General features: G+C 40.7%; 2 protein-coding genes and 1 long non-coding RNA gene across 3 annotated transcripts; 2 read left to right on the top strand and 1 right to left on the bottom strand.

Annotated features, from left to right (window-relative positions):
* Positions 1-211: 211 nt before the first annotated feature.
* map1lc3a (microtubule-associated protein 1 light chain 3 alpha) lies at positions 212-10,304 on the top strand. The gene is made up of 4 exons (XM_018744631.1): positions 212-431; positions 3,474-3,529; positions 4,584-4,690; positions 9,481-10,304. The coding sequence occupies exons 1-4, from the start codon at positions 392-394 to the stop codon at positions 9,641-9,643; spliced, it is 366 nt and encodes a 121-aa protein (XP_018600147.1). The 5' UTR covers positions 212-391; the 3' UTR covers positions 9,644-10,304.
* A 1,510-nt stretch (positions 10,305-11,814) lies between these two features.
* On the bottom strand, positions 11,815-17,260 carry eif6 (eukaryotic translation initiation factor 6). The gene is made up of 7 exons (XM_018744630.2): positions 17,181-17,260; positions 16,540-16,694; positions 15,081-15,166; positions 13,652-13,827; positions 13,162-13,338; positions 12,545-12,726; positions 11,815-12,296 (listed from the first exon to the last, which is right to left on the bottom strand). Exons 2-7 carry the CDS (start codon positions 16,644-16,646, stop codon positions 12,287-12,289), a joined length of 738 nt encoding a protein of 245 aa, XP_018600146.1. The 5' UTR covers positions 16,647-16,694; positions 17,181-17,260; the 3' UTR covers positions 11,815-12,286.
* A 2,301-nt stretch (positions 17,261-19,561) lies between these two features.
* On the top strand, positions 19,562-22,330 carry LOC108929829 (uncharacterized). Its single transcript, XR_001965791.1, has 2 exons — positions 19,562-19,688; positions 21,756-22,330. It is a non-coding gene; the product is annotated as an uncharacterized LOC108929829 (long non-coding RNA).
* Positions 22,331-22,899: the final 569 nt, after the last annotated feature.

The raw sequence follows: 22,899 nt of genomic DNA, 5'->3' as shown, positions 1-22,899 counted from the left end.
TGAAAACATAGCAGACTAGAACTGTAAAGGTATAGCATACAAAAGAATCACTGCGTCGCTACAAACGGAGCGAAAAACGATCATCACGTTTGTGCGCGTGTCCAGAACGGACGACCATCCGCTCGTTCCGTGAGCAGGGAGCGCGCACGGGGCGCCGCGGTGGCGGCGCCTTTAAGACTCGCGGTGACGTCACGCACTGGGTTTACTGCGCTGTCCCGGAGCTGTTTTGGTACAGAGACCCAGCGGACCTGGGGACGTCGCAGTATCAGGTCGTTGAAACGTCGCGCGGTGGTGGAGCGCGCGCGGGCTTCGTGACAGCCGCGCGCTGTGTGAGTGTAACCGGTCCGCTTGTGTTGTGTTGTGTTCCGAAGCGCAGCTCGCAGACATCATCATGCCTTCCGACAGACCCTTCAAACAAAGAAGGACATTTGGTAAGTCGTCCAACCAGTTGCTGCGTCGTATCCGCAACAACCGGCAGCTGTTTTTTCCCCACAGTATTATTATTGTATTTTTATATGACATGTCATGTCACATTATCATGACAATATCAATATGTGGATGTAAATCATGGACAAGCCAGGTTTCCTGTCAGACAGGCACAGCCCGGATTTCTCCACTTCACTTGTTCAGGGTTTTCTTTAACCTGAGGCAGTCGGGTGTAATGTCATGATGATGGCATACAAATCATGAATTTCATGATGATTATGAAGCCCAAACAGAATCGAATTAGCATCGATCGTGACTCTTTGTTATCATTTGTTACTGTGTTATTGTGTAATATTAAATAGAACCTCTCAGGGTCAAAGTCACCACCACCCCCCCGCCCCCCCAGTTAAAAAACAACACCCAAAAAAAGAGTTTTAAGGCCTGAAACGTGACTATAAGTACAGTATAGCACTAGCAGTGTGGTCCACCGCTTGGGAATCTCACATTGTTTCAGCACAAGAGAAAATAAAATACAATGTGGGTTTGACTAAAGAAAAACAACAGTGACAAGGAAGGAGGAGAGCACTGGTGCCTGGTGGCCATTTTGCTTTGTTTACTTTCCCACACAAATGATTGTGGAGATGGAAAATGATCAAGAAATTGACATCAGCAAGAAATAATGCATTAAACAAAGAGTGTATTTCGTATTTCCTAAAGCCTCAGTCAGTATGAGTGCCAGTCCATGCGGCCACTTACTTGCAACTTATAGGAGGGCAGGTTCGCTGGCTTTGTTAGTTGGATTTTATGAAACGGCAATGAAATGTGAGAAGTTCGATGGACCCCTGCCTGTACAGCCTGCAAGCGTCTATATTGCCATGTTTTTTAAGATGAGATATTTCCTTGTGCGTTTAGAACAAGGTCCAAAGGTGGGAAATCAAGGAATGTCGCCGTATTCTAGCATGCCGTGGCACACATCTCAACAAACGCACACATACACATTTAAACAGCTGGTTTTTCAAAATATCTTTACAGTTTTATAGTGTGTCCCAGTTCTTGAATTTCTTTTTTTTTTTTTTTGTTGAACACATCACACACAACACAAGAATGTTAATTCAGAACAGTCAACCTAGCCAGGGGGAAGAAAAAAAAAAAAAAACCTTGCATACAAAACACTCCAGTAACCAGACATTACATCAAGACCTTAAAAATATTACAATAATAAACAGTCTTATTGGCCCAGTTCTTGAATTGCACTAGCAATGTATTGCCAGGCTACATGTTTAGTATTGGCTTATTCTATATGAAAATATGGTGGCTTAGTAGACAGTTTGCTTGTATTTCCTTTGGTGTAATTTATCTCTAAAGGTCTAGGTTATTCCTTTCATAACCCCACAACCCAGTATTTATTAACAAGCCTATTAAAATGATAAATGGGAGGTAAAGTTTTCATTCCTTTCTGATTTCTTCCTCTTTCACTTTCATCTCTCTTGTTCAGTTCAATTGAAAATCAGATTTCAAGAAATATTGCACTTGAGTGGCCCAGGGTTGAACAAAGTTCCAGAAGATGTAGTGCACAGATCCAGAAGAGAGAGCTTTTTTTGTTAATATGATAAAATACATTGTTTTTTTGTGGCGTAAGCCAACTGGCACCTAAAGAAAGGAAAACGAAAAGATTCCCAACGAGAAGAACAAACCTGTGAAGGTCCAGTGGCTCTTGTGAGAAGTGTGTTTTGTGTTTGTTTTGGTTGGTGCCTGATAACACTGTCTGTCATGTGACTGTGTGGTTAGCTGGAGGACACACACATGTTGCTGTGACCGGCCTGAGTGACAAGAAGGCGGGAACATGAGTTCAGGGGCTAGGTTTAGACGCTAAATTACTGGTGGGGAGAAGCAGTCACATTTCCAGACAGCTGTTTGGTTATATTTGTCTCACATTGCTTATCCTTCTTCCTTTTTCACCTTCCTTTCTACCCTGCGATCAAGGGACTTTGGGCATTGAGCTGTGACTCAACCCACCGATGGATTGCTTAGTGTATGTAGTGCAGACTTGTTCTTTTTAAGGCATGTCTGTCATTTTTTTGGACCGGTCTGGTGAATCTGTCATGCTGAGAGAGGCTAGTTCCTGCATCAGGTACATTTGCTCTGATGTGGGCCGTGGACAATGCAGTGAAAGTGTGATCTGAACTCTCCATGCTAGAGTTGGGTTTTAAATCGTGGGAAGGAGTTTAATGGAAGTTAACTAATTTCTTCAAAATGTCACAGCTCAATAATAAAAAAAATATTTAAAAATATTATTGTGGGTGTAGGGGCGCAGTGGGTTGGACCAGGTCCTGCTCTCCAGTGCGTCTGGGGTTCGAGTCCCGCTTGGGGGGCCTTACGACAGACTGGCGTCCTGTCCTGGGTGTGTCCCCTCCCCCTCCAGCCCTTCGCCCTGTGTTGCCAGGTTAGGCTCTGGCTCCCCGTGACCCTGTATGGGACAAGCGGCTTCAGACGATATATGTGTGTGTGTGTGTGTGTGTGTGTGTGTGTGTGGTGGAGCGGTTTTGTTTAGTGCCTTGCTGTTTGGCAGGTCTGGGGTTCAAGTCCTGCTTGGTGCCTTCTGATGGACTAGCATCCCATCTGGGGTGTACCCCCCCCTTCAGCCTTGCACCCAATGTTGCCAGGAAGGCACTGGCTTGCCGTGACCCTGCTCGGGAGAAGTGGTTATTAATGCTGGATGGATAGACGGATGAAGGAGGGGGCACGGTGACGTGGCGGGTTCAGCTGGTGCCTGCTGTGTGGTGCGTTTGGGGTTTGAGCTCTGGTTGGAGTGCCTAGCAACAGACTGGTATCCCATCCTGGGTGTGTCCCCTCTCCCTTCGGCCTTGTGTTGCCGGGTTAGGCTTCGGCTCCCTGCGACCCCGTATGGGAAAAGCGATTTCAGATGGTGTGTGTGTGTGTGTGTGTGTGTGTGTGTATTTTGAAACTGGCAGGCTACAGAGTCTCTAACATAAGTGAAGTTTTGTGAGGCTACACTCAGATTTCCATTTTTCTGTTTTTTTTTTTAGCTGATCGTTGCAAAGAAGTTCAGCAAATCCGAGAACAGCACCCCAATAAAATCCCGGTAAGCCCCCGTTCATTCTCCTCCTTCTCTTCACTGCCAAGATTAACTGATAATATTTTAATTTAAGAATTAAAATTTCTAATGGAAAAAGTGCCACTCTTGCATTGCTTGGTCTGACATGCTAGAATACATCTCTTATGAGATGTTATCCTTTCGGTAAGAAATGTGGTTGAATTTCGGTAAGAAATGTGGCTGAACGTTGAATAAATCTGTATATACTAGGGGCAGAACAGAGAAGGATTGCATTGTCAGGTCTTGTTAAACTGCAAGTACAAATACATAGACTAGATCTGAAGAGTTTCCATGACTAGTATTTTGCTTTTGTATGGTCTTGTTTTACTGGTTTGTATTGTATACATTTGGGTGTGGGTTTGGGCTATGTATTGTATATATTAAATTTTGCACAGCTGGGGAATCCCCTTTTAGTCTGTCGTGTCAATTCTCAGACACTCCGTACATCATATTTGCTTCCTGAACATGCTGTTGTAGCCTTATGTGATAAACATTAGTGTAATATTTTGTACTCGCATCACTCTTGGGTTGTATGATCACATATAATCCTCACCATTCAAATTTTGCAGAAAACATTTTTAAAAAACAAGTCAAGACTTTTATTTTCACCTGTGTATCCTATATATGGGACACATTAGTTGAACTAATTTCACATTTACATACAAATTTGAATTATCTTAAGTACTGGTATCTTTACAATTGTTTGCACAAAAAGCTCCACAGAAACTGCTTAACATTCAGACATTACTTGTTTATAAAGAGAGAAAACATGCTTTTCTTGTGAAACAAGTGTAATTTAACAAACTTCTTAAATTTTCAAATACATTTAATAATTTTAATTTTTTTGCTAAATGACCCAAAGTTTTTCCGATGTCCAGATTATAGGAGACTGCTGGGACTTTCCATACTGTACATAATGTTTGTTATTAGAGGCTATAGTGATTAGGACACATTTATATACAAGATTGCACAATAATTACCTATTTCTCATGTCCTTATAGTATTGTATATAAAAATGTCAATGTGCTGATCTTCACTGTAGGTAATAATCGAGAGATACAAGGGAGAAAAACAGTTGCCTGTGTTGGACAAGACCAAATTCCTGGTCCCTGATCATGTCAACATGAGTGAGCTGGTGAAGATCATCAGGTAAGATTAATAAAGGATTAAAAATAAAACATACATCACACACGATCCTTATCTAATTTTATACCAAGGGTGTCCAAATTAGTATTAATATGGAACCATATGAAAAATTCTTAAAAAGGTCTCAAAAAATGAACACCCTCATATTGTTGAGCATATATTATTGTTGGCTTCCCAGCAATATAGGTGTTTAGTAATAATGCTTAAATAATACTTTAAAAGTTAATCGTTTTTTTTAATGTGAGAGTAGTTTGGTCTTAGTTTATTAATTTACAGGACTAAATATTTGCAGAACTGTACTGTATCCACAATATACAGTAGAATTTTAATCCTCTCCTATACTGTAGAATGAAGGAACACAACTCTGTGTTTAAAGTATTTTGTTTAGAACCCTTGTAAGAGAACAATTTATTTAAAAGGTCATAAAACACTTCTGATTACGTTATGAGTTTGAACAGTTACCCATAAGAGTTTGTGTTTAACCAAATCAGTCTTACCTGAGCAATAACTACATCAAACAGTTGAAAAGATAACTGAAGATGTTTCTAAATTTCTTTTTAAACATATAAACTTGAATCCTGTTTTTCATCAAAATTATCTCAAAAGCCAAGTAATTAAGAGCTTGGTGGATGGAGAACTAGCATGTTCTACAGTTCACGGGATCAGAATTGCCCACCCTTCACTAGGTGTTCGGTATTTCAGATGTCATTTCAACTGTCACTTTAATTTTAGGATTTTAATGCAGATTCACGTAAGCTGCGTGAAGGAGACGCTGTTCTTTCGCATAAGAATGATCAGATAATGTTTAATGTTATTCTATTTATGTGCTATGTTAAAATATATATTTTGTTATCCCACAGCTTTGTCACTTATTCATGACGATACTTGATGTTCTTCCGTGAAAACTGCATGTAGGCCGATGTAAAAAGTACATCCTTTACAGTCCGCCTGTAATATTTACTTTCTCTGTGTGGCTTTTAAGGTAAATTGAGCATACACGAGTATTGCTTTGTATACAGTGTGTTTCATAGTACGAAATAAAATTTAAAAAAAGAACCTAAGATGTTTATAATCAGATTCATTGATTTAGTTTATGTGATACTGGTTATTAAACACAGTAGAATGTCCAGGAGGGGTGAGCAGACACAAGTACTTGGACCCTCAGAGGTTTGTTTTTTCCATTTGGCTGTGATTGGGAGGTTTTTTGTTTTTGTTTTCCTCTCCACTGTTGCCAGCTGGCTCACTCACTTGTTAATTGTATGTGTTATACCTGTAATTTTGCATTTTTTTCTCTAACCTTGTTTAACATTACAAGCCTGTTCAAAGCTCTGTGTCACTGTGGTCAGAAAAGCAGTCTATAAAAACAAATTAAATTTAATAAGACTTTAATAAAACCTGAACAATATGAAGATTGAAAACTTGGATGAAAATACACCTCCTGTGCTCTTTTCCGCAGTAAGTGTGAGGTTAGGATAGTTGAACAAAGTGATTCCATGAAAAAATATACCAGTGGTGCATTAGATCACTGCGAATGTGCAGATATTCTATACAGTAAATGGTTAATGTGTACAGTAATGAGGGGGGTGCGGTGGCGCGGTGGCGCAGTGGGTTGGACCGGGTCCTGCTCTCCAGTGGGTCTGGGGTTCGAGTCCCGCTTGGGGTGCCTTGCGACGGACTGGTGTCCCGTCCTGGGTGTGCCCCCTTCCCCTCCGGCCTTACACCCTGTGTTGCCGGGTAGGCTCCGGTTCCCCGCGACCCCGTATGGGATAAGCGGTTTGGAAAATGTGTGTGTGTGTGTATATGTACAGTAATGTACAGTTTTATATGTTATAGTTAGTAATAAGCAATGTGTATGAAGCAGATGAAGGTGTTGAACAGATGAATGACAGTTGTAAGTGTAGTTGGCAGGTATGCATGCCCTCACATGTGTGACCTCAGTGCATGATGGGAAAAGAAGTGTTGTGACCAAGCTGTCCGATTGTTAACACAGTTACTAAAACCTTGGGAACCTTTGAGATGTGCAAATGCTTAGACGCGTCAGGATTGGTATCAGCATTGTCCATGGTAGGGTGACGGTTCACTGGGTTTTTGACAACCAACAAATAGTTTTGTTCTTATTATTTACTTAGCAGATGCATTTTTCCACCTGTGACTTACACTGTTTGGTTTGTGTGAACCAGAAGTGTTTACAAGGATAATCTGATGATGACGGTCCAGTAGGAAATATTGTGAAGATACACTAAGGACTACACTAGACACAACTGGCAAGATCAAGGAAAAGAAAATGAAATGTATCCCAGTGAGTTAAATGCATGAATTCATAGCAGACATTTAGATTTAAACCCACTATTGTGTATTATACACACACACACACACACACACACACACACACACCATCTGAAACCGCTTGTCCCATACGGGGTCGCGGGGAGCCGGAGCCTAACCCAGCAACTCAGGGCGTAAGGCTGGAGGGGGAGGGGACACACCCAGGACGGGACGCCAGTTTGTCTCAAGGCATCCCAAGCGGGACTTGAACCCCAGACCCACCAGAAAGCAGGACCCGGTCCAACCCACTGCGCCACTGCGCCACCGCGCCCCCCCTTGTGCATTATAGCTGAATTATTTTTTAAAATGTGTTTGTTCAAATGTTTTAATGTCATAAACTGTGATAGTATTGTCTGTGTTACTGTGTTAAATGTTACAAAGAATGTAAGCCACAACTTATCAGGCTATGTATTTACATCTTTCATAGGTGAAACAGTCCGCTCGGACCTAATTCATGAAATGTTGATAGTTATTAATACATATTTTAAAATTAAACAGAAAAACAGTCATCACATCATATCACCCCATGTTCAACAATGCATTTAGGTGGTGATATGCAGTTGAAACTATTTACATGTATCAATGTTTATACTGTATAACCTTATTGGGAGTAAAGATAACCTTGGTACTGAAGGCTTTGTGGAAGGACTAGTCACAACCAAAGTGGCTTTTTTCTTAAACTTATGCTCCTGAATCTTTACCTCTGTTACCACTTAAAATCAGTTTTTTTTTCTTTTTCAAAACACTTTTTAAAAGCACATTTCAAAACACCTAATGTGTAATACTTTTTTTAGCTCATTATAGCAATGGGATTTTCCAGGTCTGAGTTGTGGCTGCAGTAAACATCTGATTGAATGACTGGCACAGTAATGTTCAGAGCAGTGTGACCCATGTTGCACTGACACTAAAAATAAACCATCACTTCCAGGTATTTATGGCAGCAACAAGCTGTGCCTTTCAAAACAAATAGTTATATGTAGGGATAAATGGGCTGATAGACTTGCCTTAATAATAATGAAAGAGATGGCAAACCTCTTCTTTCACAAGTACCACCTTTTATCCTGGAATTTCAGCGTACTTCACAGTAAAGGGCAGAAATAACCTCATCTGGGTGACACACAACTAGCATCTTTGCATCTTTCCTAGCGACACTGTGCCTACGACTTAATAAGACTGGGAATGGATGAAGATGATCATCAGAAGGCTAATTACATGGCCACAAATTAATTTGATCAAGTGAATTAATGTGAGGAAGAAGTGGATGAAGAAGTGTGTCTTGCAAAGGGGCTGGGCTCTGGGCATTTTGAAAGCCTCAGCCAGAATAGTTTGTGGGTTATGTGAACACTCATCCACGATGGGTTAATAAACTGTTCCGCAGTCCCAGCCCCGTCCTTCTTTTCATGGTGAAAGACGTTCCAGATCCCAGTGCATGAACTCTGTGAACCCTCAGCCACCCGGATTATTGTTAAGTCCCAGGCAGACACCCTCCTCTGCATGGGCAGTCCCTTAGAGGCTTCTGAGTGACACGCCAGCCTGCATTTCGTCATCGCAGCCTGGAATCTCCATCTTAATGTTCTAAAAATAGCCTTTAAGATACATGATATAGGGTCGCTATTTCCATTAGTTTATATAAAGGCAAATCTCAGTGCCATATTCACTTAGAGTTATGGAAGTTATTCACTGTGGTCACAGCTGAACATACTGAACACTAAAATGAAGATGGTTTTAGTAGGACTTTTATGTTTTAATCCTACCTTTTAATTTTCTATGGTGCATACATGCACTTTTTAAGTGTACGCCTATGCTAATTGCTAGATTTTTCCATTCTGTTTTTTTTTTTTTTTTTTTTTTGCTTTCGGAAAGCTTTTGTTTGCAATATTGGACTTTAATATCAGGTTTACACCTGAGACTGTAACTGGCAACCCACCTGCAACTGATTTGTTCTGTATTAGTTTTATCTATGGTCTAGCTGTAATAAACAAGCAAGCTCTATTTTACATTATTTGTTTGTGAATTGATATAATAGGTTAATTGTAATAAAGGGGGCAGCAGGTAGCGTAGTGGTTAATGCTGCTGCTTTTGGACTCAGTCAATTTCAGGTTCAAATCCCACTTCCTGCTGTACTACTCCTAATCAAGGTTCTTTCTCTGAAGTATCCTGTGAAAATTAACCAGCTCTATAAATGGATAAAAATTCTCCATAGCTTATCATTTGTGAATAGCTCTGTAGAAAAGCGTTGGCTAAATGAATAAAAATATAAATGTAAAATGCAGTATGTAAATGAAAAAGGACAATATTGAATGGTGAAATTAAAGATTGTTCGATTAGCCATACACAACTTGGATACATATATGTACTGTTTTATTAGCTTTTTCATATATAAAGTACACTTCCCTCTGGGTGACAGTAAAGTGATTTAAAGTGATGAAACCTCTTTTTCTCCTCCCTGTTTTCACGTATTCCTCCAGGCGCCGACTTCAGCTCAACCCCACACAAGCCTTCTTCCTGCTGGTGAACCAGCATAGCATGGTCAGCGTATCCACACCCATCTCAGAGATCTACGAGCAGGAGCGCGATGAGGATGGCTTCCTCTACATGGTCTATGCCTCCCAGGAGACCTTTGGTTGCTAGGGAGTGAGTCCAGAAATGGTGGGAGGTGTCTGAGAGGATGGGGAAAATAAGGCTGCAGCTGAAAACATGTGTCCTCTCTGAACCCCCTGGGTGGACGTGAATCAGATGTCCCCAAGGGTATTAAGCAGGAAAAGCTGCAACTGTCTTTGATGACTTTAGTGTGTATACCCTGCAAGTCCTTCTCTTTGTGTGCTGTTCATAGATGACGTGCAATAGTTTTATTATCTGCTATTGTAGGTAGATTTCTGATGGGTGTAGGGTAAATACGGGGCCAGAGTTTTTTGTTTTTTTTGCTCTTGTTATACTGTATATTGAACCACCATGACTTATGTATTCTATGGTGTTAACAGGATGATCTACTTCAGCCTGGACTCTCTTGCCTCTAATCAAGACTTGTATGAAGTCAGAGCTGCGACACAACCTGTTAAATTTCAACTACTAGTCATTTTTCATATTTGTTTTTCCAGTTATTCTTCTAAATGTATGGTGTATTCCTCCTTTATATTAAGTGCTTTTGTATGTAGCTAATGAAGTCTAGTGACAGATTTATTGAGACTAGGCAGTCATAGCTAGCAATTGTGTGTTGTAATTGTATGAAAACATCAAACCACATCAGAGCCCATAATTACTCTGCCCTTTCCTAATACCACAGTGAAATATGGTACGTTTACTAAGCCTTGAAAAAAATATTCTTAGCACAATGAAAAATAGAGTAATATTAGAGTTTGTTTTGCTGTACTGCTACTATAGAACTACCGTGCTTCATTCCCTGTGTCTCCTGGGATTGGCTCGGGGTCTTCGGGACTCTGCATAGGGCAAGCAGTTATCGATGATGGCGTGATTGATCGATATTTTGTTTTTCCTTTTTTCGTAGTGTAACCTTTTACGTTCCCTTTAAAGCATGAATGGCTCATATTTTAGTGCTTAAAGGCACAGAACTGGAGTCTCCTACATATGCAAAATTAGATGCTTAATGTTGCTCACCTCCAGGTGTCAGAGAAGCCGCGCCAGTTCATTCAGACTGTGTCCATACTGACTTTTCCTAAAAATGATTCATCAATGCAAGTTGCATTTTTAATATGACCCGGTTGAGAAATTGTAGATGTTTTTAAAGGACATTTTCTCTTAAGTTTCCTATAGTAGTGAGTCGTGAAGGAAATTTTTATCACCATAGCTGTTTTTCCTCTAAGGGCAAAGTCTGATGAATAATAAAGTGAGGAAGTCCTCAAGTAGAGACCATCATCCAAGACCCAAGCTTTTGATCTCAACTAGTCCTTTGTAATGCTCATTTTATGAAGTAAAAAATAACCAGACTAGCAATATTTTTGCTGTTGAATCCTTTCATTCATTACACTGCTGTCTTATTCTTTTTAATGTTTCTTTGCACTCAAAATAAAAGTATTTAGATGACATAAGTACTGTTTAAAATTTGATTTACATGTGTATATATATTAATTCATATTATATACAAATCTATACACAGTGTATTACTCTATACCGATGTAGATAGAGAAAATATAACTTGTATATTATACAAATTGAAGTAAATCTTGTAATACTAACACTTGATTGAACAAAAGGGTTTGTGCCGTAGTTTGTAGCATGCTTTTCTTTATTGCTTTTTATCCCATGGACTTGTTCATAATATTGTAAGAAAACATTTTTTCAAACCAAGAAAAATTATTAGAACAGAGAATTGGTAATTGTGGTTTTGTATATATAAACCACAGTTGCATCTTGCTGATGTCTTTGTGAAATTTGACACTTCTCACTAATTGAGTGCACAAAATGTGTATATACCTTTACTGGTGCAAGATATTTAAAGCATTTGCCAATAAAAAAAAAAAAAACACCGCCTTGAAAACGGCTCAGTTTTTCTTCTAATATCGCCATAATTGTAAAATACACAGCGCTGTTTTAGTCTGCACCTTCATCTAGTTGAGGTTGCATCTGTGAAGAGACTATTTGGAAGAGAGGTATTTTAACTTTACATCAACACATTCAACCACGTGCTTAATTTATACTGATATTCAAACAATACTGTCTAAATTGGCTAGACTGTTTAAATGAACTGGACATGTAGCCACGCCCACCAAACATTTCTTAGAAAAAAAGTTAAATTAACTTTAAAAAAAAAAAGCCAAATTTCCCCATAAAGACACTTAAAAAGGTTTTCACCATGCAGGGATTTATTTAAGGGAACATACATCTGGAAAACAAACTACATTTGCTTACAGAAAATTTGTCCGATTTCAGTTCTCACTGTAGATCAGTTTTATCAGCGTTATGTTCATGATCTTGTCTCTGAACCCGCAATGGACAGAAGACAGCTTTTAAGGACACTTCCATACATTTTCACAAAAGATAACTATTTCTTGTGGATGCTGGGCTAAAAGCATGTGCCAAGTTAATTAGTCATTTCTATACATGAAAATGGCAGCCAAGAATTTGAATCACATGATGTTAAACTGTCATAGTGCTTTGTTTTGTCCCACAGACACCATAAACAAAACACTGTCTGAAGTTGTTCAACCATTTGAAAATAATGTGTAAAATATTGTATATCCTCTTCATAGGCTCCATTTCCCCGTTACTGGTGTGGAAATCTCAAACCAGCACACATCCAGGAGCAAAAGGGAATTCTTATGTGAGGCTGGAAGCAGGAAGAAGAAGAAAACCAAAAAAAAGTTGATCAGTTGGAGAGTAATGTACATCAGAAAGTGCCACTAAACAACACCTATAATGAACTATGGATTTTCCTTCAGTTTTACAAGTAAAGCTCATCTTTTCCATTTGCATTACCAAGTTTTCCAACTTATTATTCAACTCAGAATTATGAAGAAAATTATTTTTATACTTGTTTTACATGTTTTGTACAGTGTGCCACTGTGAGGTGCCAACCTGTCAATGAGCGAATCCCGCATGGTTGTGGCAATGGCGCTAGGCTGGGCCTCGCTCAGTCGGAACACACTCTCGATGACTGACAGCTCCGTGCTGGTGGTGTCCAGCCCACAGAAAGCACACCAGTCATTGACCACCAAGCCTGCAGCTATTACCTCGCTACCACGGTTTACTGTTCCTGCCTGAAGGAAAACAAAAGAAAACTAAATTAGAAATTCGCACTTCATAACTCCCGTTAGACTTCAGTCCGTCCCGTCCCCCTCAGTTTTTATGGACCTGTTGTTCTACCTGGTCTGAACTGTACACTGCCAGGCCAATATATACATTAAAATCAAGGAGCATTTGGAAATATCCACCTGAAAGAGGAAAAAATTAAAATACCGTGGATTTCAATTGATCATTACATTACTGTTTTTTGTGCAAGTTGGCAGGCAAAAAAAAAAAAAAAAGGACCTCAGCCATAGCTAAGAAGATATTCACGAGCATCAGAATGCAACTTCTTTCAGCACCAATTTTTTTCCCCACAGAAACACAGTGAGAACAACAAGCATCACCACCAGCACGCAAGTCTACTGTTGGAGCTGGCAGTGTGACCACTGCTCAAGAGTACTACTCACCACCAGTGGCACCTGCAGCAGTGACGACAGCTCATCTTGGTCTTCTATCGAGGTCTTGGGATGCACCAGCCCCCCCTGGTTGCTGAAGGTACAGTAACTGCCTACCAAGACCTGCCCTGCCACCGTTTGCCGGAACACCTCCACCTTTAAATTGTCTGCCAGAATTTCCTCTGTCTCCTATCATTGTAAGGGAGGGCAGGGTTAGCATTTAATAGCAGTAAATACTAGGCAAAACTAACATTTATATATATTTATTTACTTAGGTGGTCTAAGTAAAAGCATACGCTATGAGCCAACTGCATAAAAGTGAAGTACGAACACAGAGACACTACTGGATCAGCATCCAGTTTTAGCCTTTCTTTCCTCCCAAGATTAAATCTGGGTTTTTGTCAGCATATTGTCAATGACTGCTGATAAAAGCATTTTACTGATTACGGAGTTTGGGGGGAAAAAAAAAAAAAAAATCAATGTATGGCTCAAAGTCTCTCACCCTGTCAAGGTCTGGATGCACCAGAGCCACATAATCATTGCAGGCAATGACATTGCCCAGGGCTGACAGACGCTCCTCCACACGCTGGATTCTCACTGAGTCAGGAAGGCTGTTCCGAATGTGCTGAAGCTCCTGGTCAGTCGTGTTGTTGGGCACCAGAAGCCCATGTCTGTTCCCTGTGAGCACAGAAGGACAGCTAAAGCTTCTGAATTTAAATGACACACAAGCGACTTCCAGACAAGGGGCCGACTATTAGCACCAGACTGCCCTGCATTCCGACATGAATATCCAATTTCATATGAAATAACTGGGTTTCTACAGAACGGCAGTGAAACAGTTGTGGTTTCTTTACGTTTATACAAACAGTAAAGGTAATTTACACTGGCACCACAGCATATGATGCCCCAAGTACCACCTGCCAAAATTAAATGTTCCTTAGTGTACATGAGACTAGTTCTTCAATAATTAATGGGGCATCCCATTGTCTTTTGTGATATATTACATGTCACACAGTGGCTCTGCAAACAAAACACACCTTGTGTAGTGTTGTGATCACACATAAGGTAATGTGGGAAAGGGTACTCACTCTTTCAGCTCTATGGCTTCACAAATGAGCACATAAGAGCCTCATCTAGTCCTCACCAAGTTCTAACAGCAGATAAATCTAACCACACTGTTTAGTCAATATTTATTCAACCAAAACGTAATTCAACCTGGAGAAGCCATGTGTGGTAAAGTAAGCGCACTCTATTATTCAGTAGCTTGTTGGAACCCCCTTTTACAACAATAACTTGAATCACATCAGTAGAATTCTGGCCCATTCATGTGCCCATCCACTTGTAGTACCTGGTGACAACTACAGGATAGTTATTTATGTCCTAATATGTAAAAATGGAAAATGTAAAGAATGTGTACTAACTTTCATATCAGCATTTTGAAAATAGTTCAGGAAATACATCACAGAGTTTACACGCAAGTAAAGGTTCCCATCGGATACCACACTTAGGGGGGGTAACAGGAAAGAGTGCACCTCAGGGAAGAAGAATGTCAGCTCATACTGTGTAGCACAACCATTAATAACTTAATCTACAGGCTACTATCATCCATTTAGAACAATCTGATACTTTTAGGACATCCTCTAAGACAGTAAACTTTTAAAAGTAGAAAAGTTGGCCAAGTATAAGGAACATTTCACTTTAATATGAATGGTAAAAAATAATGATGTAAGTGGAAGAGAAATAACAACAGACTGCATGCTCTTTGGTAGAGAGGTCATTAAAATTACACTTAATTAGGAGAACCGTCAGGATCTTTTGGTTTTCCTGTCAACCACCTCATACATCTCAATGTCCTGTACAGTATACCTATTTTGTTTGATTAAAAAAAATACTCTGTGTCCATTCCATTTTAATTTTACTTTTGAACTTACCCACACACATTCTTCCAATTATACGGCATCCTGCTATCGATGCATGGACTACAGGGATGGCTTCTGAGAGCTCCCCTTCGAAAACACTGAGCCAAAAAAGCAAGAAATACAGGTTTCATTAAAAATAACAACCAACAATATTACTACACCCAAAAGACACTAATAAAATACAGAACAAGGTATTTTACAGGGGCAATTCAAGTTACCTTTCTCATGGGTACTACAGCTGGGAGCCTGTGAGGTGAACTTTAAAGTCATAAGTTTGAAGCCTAAACCACTGCCTACGATCAACATCAATCTGACCGACACCTATGACTGATTTTTCTTGCATTATGACAATAACTGCTGAGTACTTTGTTCTTCATTTGTTAAGAGCGTTACCCAAGCCCACTCACTGAATTACAAATACAACATAAACACCTGATATTAAAGAAAGATTGGGAAGAACATCACACAGCCTGGAACACTAGACTTGTACTTATTGACTTGTCTAGTCTCAAGAAGTTATGGGCCTGTCCTCCTTCCTCTCTCATTGGATTATTATTCATTTGTGATGAACCTGTACAAATTCTGGGTCTAGCTAGCATCTCTAATTCAATGTATTTTTATTTATTTAATAGCTGGGGGGCGCGGTGGCACAGCAGGTTTGACCGGGTCCTGCTCTCTGGCGGATCTAGGGTTCGAGTCCCGCTTGGGGTGCCCTGTGATGGACTGGCATCCCGTCCTGGGTGTGCCCCGCCCCTTCCCGCCTTATGCCCTGCGAGGTTCCGGCTTGCCGTGACCCTGCTTGGGACAAGTGGTTTCAGTCAGCATGTGTGTGTTTTATAGTTATCAATTCATTTAACTGACGCATATTCAGTTTCACTTCCATTACTGGGTTTGCATACTAATCTTATAATGAGTTAGTAACTTATATGGCTAGGTAAGGTTTACTATGTCAATCCAGGATTAATACCTTGGGAGTTGATTCTGGGTTTTCCAACTGCAAACTAATGACTGCACTATCTGATGCCCCATCGTCAGTTATTACTATTACTACTGGTAGTTAGGGACATCTGGTAGCATAGTAGTTAGAGCTATTGCCTTCGGACCCAAAGGTCGCAGGTTCGAGCCTCATCTCGGCTATACTATAGTACCCTCGAGCAAGGTACTTACCCTAAATTGCTCCAGTAAAATTACCCAACTGTATAAATGGGTAAGTAGTTGTAACCTTAACATTGTAACTGTAAATGGCTTTGGAGAAAAGCGTCAGGTAAATGAATAAATGTAGTTAGTGAGTGATCTGTATCTGTGACTATACTTGTAATAATAATTATTATTAAGAGTAGTAAGTAGTAGTTGGTAGGTAGTGACTGACTCACTGTGACTAATGTACCCGTGTCGCTGATGAAGGCAATGAATATTATTATAAATATTACTAGGCTACTGATGTGATGAGCGGTACTGAGCGCGGACCGACCTGTAGAAGTTCTCCGAGCCTCCGATGCCCACGAGACAATACGAATTGGTGAGTTTGGCGAAGCAGCCGATCTCGTTGTTCTTCTCGAAGGATGTTCTCACGGCCATGATGATTCCCGTACTCTCGTATCGCCGGGCAGTCCGTCTGGTCTCTGTCTGTGTGTCGGCGGGCGGGCGGGAAGACAAACGAAACGGAACGGGAATGGAATCGGGATCGGGATCGGGATCGGGATCGGGATCCACATCCACACTTTCACCCAGAGAACAGCACATGATGGCCGCCCATGTCAGACAGGTGACAGACTGCTAACGCTACCTGTGAATTACACTGAATTAAGTGTTTCTTGTGGACTAGTATATACAAGAAAAAAGGTTTATTTAACGAGAACGCGGTATGAAATCCGTTTCGGTCACGGTTTAAGAAATTCACATTCCGATACCAACAACAACTCTCTCTGACTGTGAGTCTGAGTGTCTGACAGGGCGGCAGCTAACTCTGATGAGCAAAACCAGAAGTTGTAACAACAATATTCAAATCAAAGTCCAGAAAACATATATTACAAACATATAACTAAGGTGTAGGTCAGTATATTGTTTTATATATGTTAAAAGTGGTTAAATTAATAATACCGTTCACGTTACCTAAAAAATCGGCCTTCCGAGTACGAAACAGCTTCCTTCCCCCACGTGTCTACGTCTTCGTCACGTTACGTCATCACGTACACGTCTGTCGTAACACGTAGGACGTCGGAAGTCACGCCCTGTTGGATTTTGGTGTTGTGTAAGAGAGTCGCAATGGGGAAATATACACACAATACTTTGATTCTTTGATTGTATTTTAAGAAACGTAAAAACATGTTTCACTTTTACTGCAGCGGTTATAGTGTTTTAACAAGAACAAAAGGAAAATGGCACCTATCGCACTAATTTGTTTTTTCACACAGGTTGTTCTGTCAACAGTTACGGCATGACTGTGTCAGAGTGAGAGCTAGTATGATGATTCATAGTATGAAGAGTAGATATTTTGAATCTGAGTAAGACTAATAGTGTAATCTAAATGTTATTTAGCTGGGGTATTAAACATGGATCTTTAAGATGGCAGGAATGGAAGTGGCTTTCTCAGCTGACCGGTGCTTCATTAGGACAGTAAAGGTGTTGTAGAAGAGCAGTAGTTATGGGGAGACATGGAAGAACCTGAGAGATCGAAAGGTGTCAGTGTTCTACCAGTTCCAAAATGGATTGAAGTGAGTGCGCCAGCTTGCACAGAGAAATGTAAAAAAATCCAGTGCATATTTAATACATTGATTAAAAAAAGTGATCCAACATAAAATTTCACATGCATTTTTTTGCCACATAAAAAGTATTTACTAAAGAGTAAATAAAATTAAGTGCTTTCTGACACCTAAAATGGTAAAAAAAAAAAAAAAAAAACCATGCTATGACTTTGTCCTTTTTGTGACCTCTTTCATTCCAGTAGATTTCATCATGTCTGATGAAAGACAACAAAGAGTAAATATATTTACCTGGCTTTTTATATGCTTTTGCATGACATGTGACTGCCAGAAAGATCCAGGTGATAATCAGGACTAATCTGCTAATAAGATTTTATCACACTCGAAAAGATCGGCCATCGTGTCTGGAAGTTGAATGAAAAGCCTGGCCTGCGAGTCCCAGATTTAGAATCCCAGAGGATGAAGGCGTCCAATAGCGAGGAAGCGCCTGAGCTGCTCGATGCTGATTGGCTGGGGCAGATTGCCATTGTATACACACACAGCAGATGGAAGAAGCAGCCCTGTGGAGGGAGGAAAAGGGCATGGTCAGACCCACAAACACAAGCCATACACACTCATTCTGTGAGAAAAACACAGGCTTGCCGCTCTTATCTCTCTGCAACAGCATTTCAAGGCACAGTGCTAATCAGAGGGCTCTTCAGAGCCCTCGGCTGATGTGCTGTGCATGCAAAGTAAGCCTGTGCTGGAAGTCCACCAGGGATTGTTTCAGTGCTTTTCATCAGAAATACAGTAAGTGGCCTGATGGATGGTGGATGATTGTCTGATGCATCACTGCAGTCTCACAGCAAAACAATTCAACATAACAAGTGATGCCCCCCCCATCCAAGTTCTTGTTTCAGTCATGTTTTTTAAGCTGTTCCATAAAACATTAAAATACTTTGGGTGCTGTCATTTTTGTCTGTGTCTCTAAGGCTTAATATGATTTAGCTTTGAGACTTTTGATGGCATTTTAATCTTTAAAGTACTACATCTGCTATGCTGAAATATATATTCTCCACTGCTTACATCTAAAATTCCATACAAGGCCACACTAGATTTCCAGTCAGCGATTGACCTGGAAGCAACTGGTTCAGTGTGGTCAATCCAAAAAGTGGATTTTACCACATTAATTTAAGGTATAATTATAATTAGCTTCTGTACAAATACTAAGCGCATTGTCCTCTCTGCAACCCTTTCCTTAGTACAGATGACGTGAGAATTTGAAGCTGTATAAATCTAATTTTTAGACTGAAAAGATATGTTTTTACCTTTACTACAGCTGTGTTACGGCATAGTAATGCCCTGTGCTCCGCTGACTGATAATACAGCGATGATAGAAGACTTATTTATTATAAGGAACACAAAGAGCTTCAGCTGTCCAATAAAGCCATGGTGGCTAGTGCTCACACACACCGTGTTTGACAGAAAGTGGACATGAACCATGATGGATTCAAGGATCACTCTAGTAGGACTTTTCATAGTAATTTTATTTTTTATTAACTTATTGGTAAGTATCATATCTAAAATCATTTTTTAAAGTAAAGAAAAATGGCATTATTTAAATCAGTGTTAGCCTGCAAGGCTGTCCTTCCATGACAATCCTTTGCAGTGTTATTGTACACATTTCGCATTAAAACTTTCATCTAACAGCCCGCATAGCAACTGTTAGTACAGTTTGTCACGTGGCGACAGAGTGGGCCAATCACGTAGCGGCTCTCCGTGACGTATTGTTTGTTGACAGGCTCGACGACCGCGCGTGCACACGTCACTGCAGCAGGAGCGCAGCGCGCCGTCGAGCACCGCACGTTGTTCTTCTGCCTAGAAACACGTCGCGCCTCCGCGCGGGGATACCGATCGCGTGGGCTGCCATTTCACCGGGGTAAAATCGCGCTCAGTTACTCTCTTCTTCACTTCTGATTGTAAGAGCTAAACGTGTTTGTTTTTTTAGTTTTCGCGGAACCTCACGTGGTTTCATTCGCGTAAGTAAGAGGCACACACAAACAATGAATGATTGAAAGCAAGGTTGCATCTCTCGTCTGATGTCCAGATGAGGATACACACTTTTATTTATGTTTACTATTTAGATCTTGACATTTAGTTACATTTAAGACAGTAGCTTCTCGAGTTTATTCTGTAATAAACACTTAGCCTTATGGCCTGGCGTTAGTGCGCGGTGTGTTGCAATACTCTGTTTCTCCGCCAGACGGCGACGTAACGAGCTCGAAATAAATGGTGTAATGAATGGGTGCGATGACAGCACTAACAAAAGCCTTTATTTCGTTTCACTTTTATTTGACCAGTCTAATACCATGCACATGACATGAAGATATAATGTATAGAGAAAAGTGTTTTCATATTACCCCATAGCCACAAATTAATACCACATTAACACAGCCTGGACAAAGATAATTTTAATTTATCTTTTGACTTCATATCAATGGCTGTATAGTTTTTTTTTAGAATTCATTTACACCGATTTCACATTTACACATTTGATGTTATTTTTACACCATTCGCTCTCATTCACTGTTCGTAACAGCCTGTCCGCTGCTCTGTCGCGGTGGTCTGGAGCCTATCCCGGTGGCTTGATCATGAGGCAGGATACACTCTGGAGAGCACACAAGTCCATCACGGGGCAGTCGCCCACATTCACACAATCTAGAGTCGCCGTTTGTCCGTAAACACACGTCTTCGGTCTGTGGGAGGAAACCAGAGCGTCCAGAGGAAGAACAGACAAAAACAGAGAGAGCATGCCAGCTCCGAGTGGACTGAGCTGGATCTGAGCCCTGGAGCTGCGAGGCACCAGCACTACCCACTGCCCATTTATTTATTCAGCAAATACATTAATCCAAAGTGCAATAACTGGCAAACAGAACGAAAAACTGCAGTTTCTCTTTTTTTTTTTTTTGGTGCCACCCACCTTTAAAAGTGGCTCTGACATAAATTATTTAAAGGTAAACAATTCAACTGTCTTTAAAATGCACGACAATAGCAGTGTTGATGCAAATGATGAAAGTTATTACCTTTTGTAAATGTGATTTGGGGGCAGGGACTTTGGCAGCGTGAGGCTCTTAGAGCAGAGCTGCAGGTGAGCGTGTCAGAGCGAAAAAGCTCCGTTTTCCATCAGCCTTTCCTGCCCCCGGCTGCCTCGGCATTTCAAACGAGTCTTTTTTTAACAGGGAGTAACTAAACTGACTCAGAGAACTGATACATAATCAGAAGTCCCCAGTGAGATACATTTACAGGAGATACACCTGTGTTCTCTCTCTCACCCAGTTACCACTACATTAAATACATAGCATGCTGTGCATTATTTGCCAACCGCATTTTTTCGCTGCTTTTTAAGTGACGCGGTCAAATTGGACGATTTCTTGATGTGTTTCAAAGACATGTCCGTGGGGTGATGGCGTATCGGGCGATGTGAAATGGGCTGTTCCGTGAGCCGGCAGGCGGCGTAGTGTTTCGAGTCGTCACGTTGCAATGCGAAGGACCGAGGCTCTTGTCCTTCCTGCTGCTGTAGTGCTATCGATCATGCTACTTACCTTGAACAGATACAGTAAGAATACTCTGCTGAATTAATGGGTAAATAATATGGGTAAAGTTGGTAATCTAATATTGTATGTCACCTTGGAAAGAGGAGTCAGGTGATAAAGGTGAATAATAATACTCAGAAAGAATGGATGTGATACAATCCATAGGCAAAGCACAAAGAGCACGTTGGAGGAAGGTCGGTTTACACCCTGTGATGTTTTTATGTGACAAACTCTTATCTGTAATTCTCAGCAGATGCAACACTTGGAAGAACTCTGCATCCACTGTAAAAGAGTGTAAAATGCAGCCTTTGCACCATGACTGCGCCGAGCATCACCGGGAGGGGACATCTCTTCTTTGGCCCCCATTACACTTGAGGTGAACCATGTTACGCGGTTTTTTTACCGTGCTGCAGGGCGCCGCTCTTCGGTGCAGCGATGGGAGGAGTCCGTAGCCGCGAGGAGACTTGCGAAGGAGCCCAGGAGGAAATCCACGGCCAGGCCACGGGTTCTGCCCACGCTTGCGGTGCGTGTCCCACCATCCACCTGAACGCAGCGGAAGCGGAACGCCCTCCGGAGGCTGCGGTTGAGCTGCCCCAGTGCCAGATGGGGGGCAAAGCAGTGGATGATATGCGTTTTATGATCTCCTGCACAAACTGGTATTAGGAGCTGTGGGACAGAAGTCCAGATGTTGGACTCTCACTCCGACACGTTTCCTTATGGCATGCTCTGTGTGTGTGTGTGAGAGAGAGAGACATGTTTCCTTGTGGTCGACTCTGTGTGTGTGTGATGGGGGTTCTTTCCTCACACGAATTTATAATCCAAACTTAGCCTTGGGAGCCCACAGTGCATGTGGGCTGTTATTGAACTGAATCTGTAAATTATGCAAAATATCAGAATTATGGAAATGAAAAACAGCCAAAAAACACCCCTTAAAAGTGATACGTATCTGTGTAAATATGTCACTGCAATAAAGGTTTTCAACTACTGATGTGATGTGAAAAATGCACTTTGATCCAAATGCTACTTTGACATTTTTAAAAAGACTCAAGTAAACAAACTGCACATCCACAAATATTACAGAACGGCAGCTAAAGGTTCAACTTGGTTCTTTTTATTAACATTTCCTTTTTTAAATACAACATGGTGAAATTCTTATACACAGTGTGGATCTGTTGAACAAATAAAATAGTAAACAAAAGGATACCTTGCCTCAGTTAGTATGGTTAATAATTTTTATATATAAACCTTTACTATGTTAAAACATAAACCTTTGACATATTTTTAATAAAGGCAATAAAAATAAGCACTGCAGTAATGAAACATCTAAAGAAAAGTAATAGGAACCATAATTTGCCAGTGTTTATGTATCTTTTTATTTACACTATACCTTGTCGTGGGGGTCCTATACTGATCTCAATGATGCATAAACCTCTTTTCATAACTGCAAACAACTGAACACAGTTCACAGCGAAATGTTTTCTACCGTGGACTCGTACAGCCTTGTTTTATTCCCTCGAAACATCTTAACATTCGGGGAAAAAAAAAAAAAAAAACATG

Source organism: Scleropages formosus, chromosome 22, assembly GCF_900964775.1.
Source record: "Scleropages formosus chromosome 22, fSclFor1.1, whole genome shotgun sequence".
Lineage (NCBI taxonomy): Eukaryota > Metazoa > Chordata > Actinopteri > Osteoglossiformes > Osteoglossidae > Scleropages > Scleropages formosus.
This window is presented reverse-complemented; position numbering and strand designations above follow the sequence as displayed.